Source organism: Ammospiza caudacuta, chromosome 31, assembly GCF_027887145.1.
Source record: "Ammospiza caudacuta isolate bAmmCau1 chromosome 31, bAmmCau1.pri, whole genome shotgun sequence".
NCBI lineage: Eukaryota > Metazoa > Chordata > Aves > Passeriformes > Passerellidae > Ammospiza > Ammospiza caudacuta.
Genome location: NC_080623.1, coordinates 1923737 through 1934315, shown reverse-complemented (window position 1 = coordinate 1934315; position 10579 = coordinate 1923737). Strand labels below are relative to the sequence as shown.

At 52.0% G+C, this 10579-nt stretch overlaps 1 protein-coding gene across 1 annotated transcript; it reads left to right on the top strand.

Annotated features, from left to right (window-relative positions):
- The first annotated feature begins 2887 nt into the window (after positions 1-2887).
- BCDIN3D (BCDIN3 domain containing RNA methyltransferase) lies at positions 2888-8262 on the top strand. The gene is made up of 2 exons (XM_058822193.1): positions 2888-3073; positions 5618-8262. Exons 1-2 carry the CDS (start codon positions 2888-2890, stop codon positions 6212-6214), a joined length of 783 nt encoding a protein of 260 aa, XP_058678176.1. The 3' UTR covers positions 6215-8262.
- The last annotated feature ends 2317 nt before the right edge of the window (positions 8263-10579 follow it).

The following is a 10579-nucleotide window of genomic DNA, read 5'->3' as shown; positions in this document are numbered from 1 at the left end:
ATATAATATAATATATATTTTAAAATTAATAAAAATAAATAATTAAAATAAAATAAAATAAAATAAAAGTAAATAACAACAATAACAATAACAATAACAATAACAATAACAATAACAATAACAATAACAATAACAATAACAAAGGACAAAATTTCCAGTGCTGGGGTGCTGCTGACCAAGAGCCAAAGAACACCCCGGTGTACACAGCCAGTGTTATCTTTATAGGGTCACATTGCTGAGGTAAATGCATATTGATGTGTTTCATGCATTATTCAAACGTTCTTTTGAACTTTCTGATGTTTTGGGAACTCCTTTGTTTGACTTCTTCACACTCTGGTTTATCTGCATGACATCCTGGGTGCCAGGTCAATATATTTTATTTCTTTTATGTCTCCATCCTGCTGTTTCACATCCTCTGGTAAGGATTTAGTAATTTCTCCTTAATTTTAGCATGGTATTCTCTAATTGTCCTCCAGTGCTCTAGTTTGTGTCATGGTATCTTATCACTTGGACAGGTTGGTCAGTGGATGATCTTACACTGGTTTAGTTACATAAAAGCCTTTTCCACATTGTGAAAAACGCCAATCACTTCTTTTTAAAATTTTAAAATAGTAATAAATTTTATTAGTAAAATAGTAACAAATTTTAATAGTAGTACAATAGTTATAAAAAATAGTAATACATTTAGAGTAATAGTAATTTGGACTATTTGAATTAGGACAAAATGAGACAACAAAAACAAAGAGTTATGGTTGTCTGGGTACCTTTTCTGGGCAAAATAAGCCCGAAAAAGGGCCCACGTTAACAGAGGATTAACCCTTAAAAGCAACAGCCTGTTGCATATTCATACACCTCATCCATGATGCATAAATTCCATCCAAACACAGGATTCTGTCTGGGCAGCGCCAGCTTCTGCCTCTGAATCCTGACAGCATCTTCAGGGCTGAACAAGGTGGGAAGAAGTTCGTTTCTCCTGATAATGGAGCAATAAATTCTCTTTCTCTGAAAGATTCAGGTGTCCTGTGGCTGCTATCTCGCTGCAGGCCCTTTCTTTAAAAAAAAATATCTTACATAGCACAGTTTCTATTTTAACATTTTGTTATAACCTAAAACAATATTTAACACGCTACTTAAGAGAATTAATACAGTATCACTTTCTAACACATATAATATTCGATTTAATATTTTCGAAAAGCCAATCATAAAATACGCATTTTTCACAACAACTTATGTTTTGCTAGGGCCTGTAACACAGCACATTCATCACACTATTATTTCCACAAGTGATACACAGACTTCTTTACATTACTATGTCCATGAGCAATACAAAGCACACTTCAGCTGATAGATTATATTACACTAACATGCAGCTAAAAATTGATACTATTTTTAAATAATTACAATCACTAACAGCATGCATAGGCTAATATGTAAATGTGAAAGCCAATATTATCTGGTCGTTTTTCACAGGGTTGTGAAAAATGCATACATTTTATGATTGGCTTTTTGCAAATATTAAATTGAATATTATACGTGTTGTGTTGGAAAGTGATGCTGTATTAATTCTCTTAAGTACTGTGTTAAATATAGTTTTAGGTTATAACATCTTGTTAAAATAGAAACTATGCTATGTAAGATACTTTTTTTCTAAAGAGAGGACTCGCAGCAAGATAGCAACCACAGCACACTAAAATCTTTCAGAGGAAGAGAATTTATTGCTCCATTATCAGGAGAAACGAACTTCTTCCCACCTTGCTCAGGCTCGAAGGTGCTGTCAGGATTCAGAGGCAGAAGCTGGCGCTGCCCAGACAGAATCCTGTGTTTGGATGGAATTTATGCATCATGGATGAGGTGTATGAATATGCAACAGGCTTTGCATTTAAGGGTTAATCCTCTGTTAACGTGGGTCCTTTTTGGGCTCATTTTGTCCAGAAAAGGTACACGGAGTGTCTGTAACTCTTTATCTCTATTGTCTCATATTGTCCCAATTCAAATTGTCCAAATTATTATTACTCTAAATGTATTACTATTTTTATAACCATTTTATTACTATTAAACTTTTCAATTTTTAAAAACAAATGAGTGGCGTTTCTCACAGGGTTCTTAACACAAAATGTCTAAAGTCTCTCCTTTTCCCCTCAAGGGGCTGTGGCTGCCCTGGTGGCGCTGTCCCATGTCCCCTGCCCCTGTCCCTTGTCCCTGTCCCCATCCCCTGTCCCTGTCCCTGTCCCTGTCCCTGTCCTTGTCCTTGTCCCTGTCCCCTGTCCCATCCCCTGTCCCTTGTCCCCTGGCCCCTGTCCCCTGGCCCCTGTCCCCTGTCCCTGTCCCCATCTTTGTCCCCTGTCCCTGTCCTCTGTTCTTGTCCCCTGTCCCGGTCCCTTGCCCCTGTCCCCTGTCCCTGTCCCCATCCTTGTCCCTTGTCCCTGTCCCTTGTCCCTGTCCCTGTTCCCTGTCCCCATCCCCTGCCCTTGTCCCCTGCCCCTGTCCCCTGTCCTTGTCCCTTGTCCCTTGTCCCCACCCCCTGTCCCTGTCCCCATCCCTACCCCCACCCCCTGTCCCTGTCCCTGTGTCCCCATCCCCATCCCCTGTCCCTGTCCCTGTCCCTCTCCCTCTCCCTGTCCCTCTCCCTGTGTCCCCTGTCCCTGTCCCTGTTCCTGTGTCCCCTGTCCCTGTCCCTGTCCCTGTGTCCCCATCCCCATCCCCTGTCCCCATCCCCATCCCCATCCCCTGTCCCTGTCCCTGTCCCTCTCCCTGTCCCTCTCCCTGTGTCCCCTGTCCCTGTCCCTGTCCCTGTCCCAACTCCGGACATTTCTGCCCCGGAACGTTTCTGCCCCGGAACGTTTCTCTCCGGTTGCGGTTCCCGCCGGGCGCGGGGAGCGGTGCCAAGATGGCGGCGCCCATCAGCCGGGGCGGCCCCGAGCCCGGCGCGGCTCCGTACGGGAACTTCCCGAACTATTCCCGCTTCCACCCGCCCGAGGGCCGCATCAGCCTCCTGCCCCAAGGGCTCCTGCGCAGCCTCTTCCCCGCGGCCACCCGCCCGCTGCTCGGGCTCGATGTGGGCTGCAACTCCGGGGTGAGGGCGCCACACGCAGCCGGGTTTGGGGCGCCTCGGGGAGAACGGGGTGGGGGCAGCAGCCCAGTTTGGGGTGTTGGGGACACTGGGACAGACTGGGAAATCATGGCGTGGGGTCCTGGGGGACGTTGGTACAGACTGGTGTGGGGTACTGGGAGGCACTGGTGGGGGCACTGGGGCAGACTGGCAGTCCCCTGGTACTGGGGGCACTGGGATGGCACTGCTGGGGGGCACGAGTTGGCACTGGGACACACTGGGGGGGGGCACTGGGGGCACTGGGACACACTGGGGGGGCACTGGGACCCACTGGGGGGGCACTGCTGGGGGCACGAGTTGGCACTGGGACACTGGGAGGCACTGGGGGCACTGGGGCAGACTGGGGGTTGTACTGGGGGCACTGGGACGCACTGGGGAGGCACTGCTGGGGGACACAAATTGGCACTGGGACAGACTGGGGGGCACTGGGGGACAATCCAGTTGCTGTGCCAACCCCAAACCTGCACCAGGGCCTTCAACCTGAACCTCCCCTCCTCTTAACCCCCCCTTGAACTGGGAACTTGCATTTTTTTTGGCTCTAAAACCTCTCTGAGCTGCAGCCTGTGGGGTCCTGGGCACCCCCAGTGTAACCATGGGAAAGGCTGGGATGAGGCACTGGTCTGGTCTGGGGCAGACTGGGAGCACTGGTGGGGAATGAGGGAGGGCAATGGGCCAAACTGGGAATGCAGGGAAAGGCGGAGACTGGGGGAAATGGAGGAGCCCAGGGAGGCAGATGGGAATGGTGGGGAGGCACTGGTGGGGAGTGCTGGGAGCACTGGGAGAGATGGGGAGCACTGGGAGGGAGGGGGAGCAGTGGTGGGGGGCACTGGGAGGCAGATGGGAATGGTGTGGGGGCACTGGTGGGAAGTGCTGGGGGCACTGGGAGAGGTGGGGAGCACTGGTGAGGAGTACTGGGAGCACTGGGAGAGATGGGGGCACTGGTGGGGAGTGCTTGGAGCACTGGTGGGAAGTGCTGGGGGCACTGGGAGAGGTGGGGAGCACTGGGGCAGGCAGTGCCCAGCGTGTGGGAGGACTGGGAGCACTGGGACAGTCACTGGGAGGAGTGGGGCAGACTGGGAAGAATCCTTGTCCTGGGTGTGTAATTCCCTCTGGGAATGGGGGCTCCTCCCTGCCCAGTCCTTTCCATGAGGAATTTCCCCTAAAATCGAACCCAAACCTCCCCTGGGCTCTGCCTCCTCTCATTCTCTCCTGGGAGCAGCTCCTGACCCCTCCTGCCCCACCTCCTGCTCAGGCTGGAGGGTGAGGAGGTCCCACATGAGAGCCCAGCTCCCCTCAGAGATCTCCAGCTCTGACAGGTGCTCCAGCCCTTTCCCAGCTCCATCCCCAGCTCCACACACATTGCAGGCCTGCCCTGGATCCGGGTGTGGCCTCACCTGGCCCAGCCAAGGTGAATTATTGATCCCACCCTGCTGGGACAGCGCTGCTGCTCCCGGGGGTTGGAATTCCCTGAGGCATTGCCAGGGGACAATTCCAGATCCCATTCTGGGTGAGCAGGTGGAGCAGGTCAGTGAGAGGCACCTGCCACCAGCAGAGGACATTCCTGGAGGCCTGCAGCTCCAGGAGCTCCATGGGATCTCCTTTAATTAAGGATTAATTAATTTTCCATCAGTATGCACTATGCAAAGAGATTCCAGGCTGGGGACCTGGACATTCCAGGGGCTTGGAGCCTCCTGCTCTAGTGGAAGGTGTCCCATGGCAGGGCTGGAGGGGGTGAGCTGGGTTCCTCAGCCCAGAGCATTCCAGGATTTTGTTTTTGAAGCAGGGCCCCACTGTGGGGGTGTCAGCACTGGGGGATCCCCTGTAATAATAACTGTGATAAGTTACACAGACTCCATGCACTCACAGAAGGTTAAAGATCCATTTCTTTATATATTCATTTCTTTATATGTACATTTATCTACATATACATTTATTTATGTATTCATTTATTTATATATTCATTTATTTCTTTATGAAGAAACCCATTGCTTTTTCATACCCTACTTCACTACAGGTGTACCTAACTGATCCTCTAATTAAAATACCATCACCATTGGTTAATTAAGAAACCACCCTTTGGTAAACAAATCTCCACAACACATTGCACATATTTACAACAGATAAGAATTGTTTCTTATTCTGTTCTCTCAGCTTCTCAGACTTTTGTGCCTCTCTCTGTGGCCAGAGCTGATGCCCCATGGGGGATCCACTCTTGATGCTCAGGGCTCCCAGGGCACATCTTGGTCAGATTTTCCTTTGGCCACCCATGAGAAGAAGCTCTGGGGAGCTCCCTGAACCCCTGTTTTCCTCCTGCAGGAGCTCACCTACAGCCTTTCCCATGCCTGGGCAGGTTGTGCCTCTCTCTGTGCTGCTGCCCCATGGGGGATTCACTCCAGGTGCTCAGGGCTCCCAGGACAGACCTTTTGCTGATCTTGGTCAGATTTTCCTTTGGACACCCATGAGAAGAAGTTCTGGGGAGCTCCCTGAACTCCTGTTTTCCTCCTGCAGGAGCTCAGCGTGGCTCTGTACCAGCACCTGCTGGGGCTCCAGGACAGCAGTTCCAGCCCGGAGCCACCAGGAGCCGACAAGGAGCTGAAGCTGCTGTGCTGTGACATCGACCCCGAGCTGATCCGGAGGGCCCAGCAGAGCAGCCCCTTCCCTGCCTCCATCTCCTTTGCCAGCCTGGACATCATGGACCCGGGGGCCAGGGAGCCCTTCCTGAGCTCCTTCCTGCAGCGCTTCGGCCGCTCCTCCTTCGACATCGGCTTCTGCATGTCCGTGACCATGTGGATCCACCTGAACCACGGCGACCGGGGCCTGCTGGACTTCCTGGCCCTGCTGGCCTCGCTCTGCACCTTCCTGCTGGTGGAGCCCCAGCCCTGGAGGTGCTACCGGGCGGCCGCGCGCCGGCTGCGCAGGCTGGGCCGCGACGACTTCGAGCACTTCCGGTCGCTGCGGATCAACGGGGACATGGCCGAGAGCGTCACCCGCATCCTGACCCAGGAGTGCGCCATGGAGCTCGTCCGCTCCTTCGGCAGCACCTCCTGGGACAGGAGCCTGCTGCTCTTCAGGTCCACGGCTGCCCGTCCCCAGGGCTCTGACTGAGGAGCTGTGGGGCAGAGCTGGAAAATCCCAAATTGTCGGTTTCTCGGCTGTTTAGGTGGCCTGGAAAGGCCCGGGATGGCCTTGGACAGCCCGGCGCTTCAAAGGACGAGGAGAGACTTCTGATCTTTTCTCGGTCTCGGTGTTTATTAATTGTTTATCTAAAAGATTTTCTTTCAGCCCGACAGAGGTCTGCACAGCAAGCCAGCCATGAGCACACTGCGAGCCCCCGGGGCGGTCACTTATCTTTATACCCGAAGTTACGTGTACAATATTTATCATTTTTCCCCAATACCTTCTACCCTTATTAACCGGTGCACTTCTAGTAATAACCAATCCCAAAGTGCCAACATCACCACAGAAGATGGAGGCCAAGAAGAAGAAGAAGAAGGACAGGACACGCCCCAATTCCTCCATCTTACTTCTTTAGACCCCCCTGTACAGAAATCCTAAACCCTGTGTTTTACACTCTAATTAACTTATCCCTTCACCATTCACCCAGTGAAATCCTCCCATCCTCGTACAGGTGTCATCTCCTGTGTAGGATCAAAATCCAGCCACCAGACACTTCTGGCAACATTCCAGAACTCCCGAGCCTCCCAAGGGTGATCTCGGCCACTCTGCACCTCCATCCTGAGGTGCTGAGATCCCACACCAAATCCCTGCTGGGACTGCACCTTGGCTTCCTGTGGGAATCTGGGCCAAGGAGTGTCTGGGAGTGAATTTTTGGGATGGTTAGTTAAGAAAGCACCATTTGATAAACAGATCTCCACAACACATTCCACATGGAGCAGCCTGGGAGAGTGGAAGGTGTCCCTGGGGATGGGATGGGATGGATTTTAAGGTCCCTTCCCATCCAAACCATTCCATATGTTCACAACAGCAGGTGCAGCGAGTGGAGATAAGAGTTGTTTCTCATTCTTATCTTCTCACAGCCTTCCCCAGAGCCGTGCCTGGCAAGGTTGTGCCTCTCTCTGTGGCCACAGAGCTGCTGCCACTTGGGGGATCCACTCCAGGTGCTCAGGGAGCACCAATTTTGTGGGGTGGGAGGTTGTTCAAGGAAGTGTTCCTGGAATCCAAGTTCCTACATATGCTTTCCACTTGTATCAAGAATGTTCCCTGGGATTCCAGTCCCTCAGAGGCATGCCCTGGATCCAGGTGTGGCCTCACCTGGCCCAGCCAAGGTGAATTATTGATCCCACCTGAAACCCACCCTGCCAGACCGTGCTGCTGTTCCTGGAATGCCAGGGAACAGGCCCTAGGGAATGTAGAATGTCCTGACTGGAGCAGCCTCACAAGGATCCTCCAGTCCAGCTCCTGGCCCTGCACAGGACATCGCAAAAAAAATCCCGATGCCCAAGTTATCCAGACATTGCCAGACCTCCAGAATCATGGAATATCCAGAGCTGAAGGGGACCTGTGAGGATCTCAGAGTCATGGAACATCCAGAGTTGGAAGGGACCCGCCTGGATCATCAACTCCAACTCCTGGCCCTGCACAGGACATGCCAAAAAAATCCCACTAATCCCAAAATCCCGATGCCCAAGTTGTCCAGACGTTGCCAGACCTCCAGAATCATGGAATATCCAGAGCTGAAGGGGACCTGTGAGGATCTCAGAGTCATGGAACATCCAGAGTTGGAAGGGACCCACCTGGATCATCAACTCCAACTCCTGGCCTCGCACAGGACATCCCAGAATCCCACCCAGTGCCTGAGAGTGTTGTCCAAGCACTCCCTGACCTCCAGAATTATGGAATAATCAGAGTTGAAACGGACCCACAAGGATCACAGAGTCATGGAGTACCCTGAGTTGGAAGGGACCAACCCAAAAATCCCCCTGATCCCAAAATCCCAGCACTCTGAGCTCTGCTTTCCTGGGGCTGTCATCATTCCCTGGGGACCTGTTCCCCTCTGGACAAGGAACATTTCCCAAAATGCACCCAAAGCTCCCCCAGGGCTGGGCTGAGGCACCTTCAGGACAATCCCCAATCCCCTCCCTGGCCCCAGCAGCCCTGGCTGAACTCTCCAGGACAGGGGTTCATCCCTAACAGTGAGTGCTCTTGGGAATGATATCCTGGAATAAAAATCACTGAATTTTATCCCAAAATCTGTGTTGGCGTTTTTAATCCCGTTTTTATTCCCATCCCTTTCAGCACCTGAGCTGGTAATTCTGTTGTACTTCCACTTTTCCTTGCTGCAGTGGGAGCGAGGGAAGGCCGGGGGTGTCCTGAGCATTGTTCCAGGTGAGCTCCATTCCCGAGGGAAGGAGGTGGCACCTCCAGGAGGTGGTGCTCGAGTGTCACTGCTGCTGCCCAGGTGAGCAGGGGAACACCTGGGTGGATTTGGCCTTGTCCTTACTGGGAATTCCTTGGTTCCTCTGTGGGGAGAGGGAAGGGAAGGGAAGGGAAGGGAAGGGAAGGGAAGGGAAGGGAAGGGAAGGGAAGGGAAGGGAAGGGAAGGGAAGGGAAGGGAAGGGAAGGGAAGGGAAGGGAAGGGAAGGGAAGGGAAGGGAAGGGAAGGGAAGGGAAGGGAAAAGGAAAGGGAAAAGGAAAGGGAAAAGGAAAGGGAAAAGGAAAGGGAAAAGGAAAGGGAAAAGGAAAGGGAAAAGGAAAGGGAAATGGAAAGGGAAATGGAAATGGAAATGGAAAGGGAAAAGTAAAGGGAAAAGGAAAGGGAAAAGGAAAAGGAAATCTTGGAGCCCCTTCTGGTGCCTAAAGGGGCTCCAGGAGAGCTGGAGATGAATTGGGGACAAGGGGTGGAGGAATAGGATACAGGGAATGGCTTCTCACTGCCAGAGGGCAGGGATGGATGGGAGATTGTGAAGGAATTGGCTGTGAGGGTGGGGAGGCCCTGGGATGGGTTTCCCAGAGCAGCTGTGGCTGCCCCTGGATCCCTGGAAGTGCCCAAGGCCAGGCTGGACAGGGCTTGGAGTGGCCTGGGACAGTGCAAGGTGTCCCTGGGATGGGATGGGATGGGATTTATGGGATGGATTTTAAGGTCCCTTGCCACCCAAACCATTCCATGATCCTGGGTGTTTCAGGATGCTGAGCAGGGTTGCAGGAAAACTTTGAGGCCCTTCCCATAAATGCAACTTCCCCAGGGATCCTGCAGCTTCTCCAGTACGTGAATCCCTTTGGGAACTGAGCAGCTCCCTGGCACTCCAGGAGCTCTGGGGAAACTCTGGTGACTCCAGGCTGTCACTCACACCCTGTTTTCCTCCCTTTGCTCCTGCTCAGCTGCTCTTTCCCAGCTGGGGGCACTGGAGGATCGTGCATCCCACACCCTTCCCCCCTGGAATGTTTCCCTTCCCTTGTGTCAATATCTGGTGCTGTTTTTCTTTCACCTTTGAAACGTTTCTGAACTAAGCCCAGCCCTGTCCCTGCTCTTAAAGGGGGAAGAATTTCTGCCTTTCTTTTTCCTTTGGGGATTTTCGTGCTTCCCTGTGAAAAATTCTAGGAAGAGTTGCTAGGAAGGTGCCTCCCAAATTGTCCCTGCACCTAGCTGGAAGGATCTTCTCCTTCAGAGAGACCCTGGTTCATGTTCCTTATTTCCTTATTTCCTGGGAATCCCCCCAGGATGTGCCTGGGGAATCCTCCTGGGCTGCTCTTTGAGGGAGCAGTGTGGGTTGGAGTGGATAATTCCTATTTCATTTTTATGGAGTTGCTAATTTCTATTTTGTTTTTATGGACTTGATACTTCCTCTTTTTCCAGCTTTTCCATGCTGTCCATGCCTGGTGTGTCTGTAACTGCACAGTGGTTCCTTATCTCTCATTCCCGGACTTTGGAATTGCTGATAAGGCTCAGGAGTGGCCCAGCTCCAGAATTTGCTCTGCTTGGCTTTGGCACAGCCAAATCCTTTGGGTTTTGCCACAAATACAGCTCAGAATGGTCAAAACGAGTCCCTGTGCTCAGCCTGGAGAAAAGGAGGTTTAGGGGGGACCCTCTCCCTCTCCCCAATTCCCTGACAGCAGAGCCAGGGGGGATTTGGGATCTGCTACCAGGGAACAAGGGAAAAACAGCCTCAAGTTGTACCAGGGGAAGTTTGGGTTGGATATTGAGAAAATTCCTTCCTGGAAAGGGTTGTAAAGCAGTGGAAGGGGCTGCCCAGGGCAGTGGGGAGTCCCCATCCCTGGGAATGCCCAAGAAAAGTGTGGATGTGGCACTTGGGGACATGGTCAGGGATGACCAAGGTGGTGCTGTGCTGATGGTTGGATTCAGTCATCTCTGAGGGCTTTTCCAACTGGATCTGTGATCCCAGGATACTGCAGAGCTCAGCATGGAGCCAGTCCTTCAGCAAAGAGGAGGAAAGATCACTTTGATTTTCCTTTCAGCTCCTGCTGTCCAGGGAGGTGTTGGGACTGGAGAGG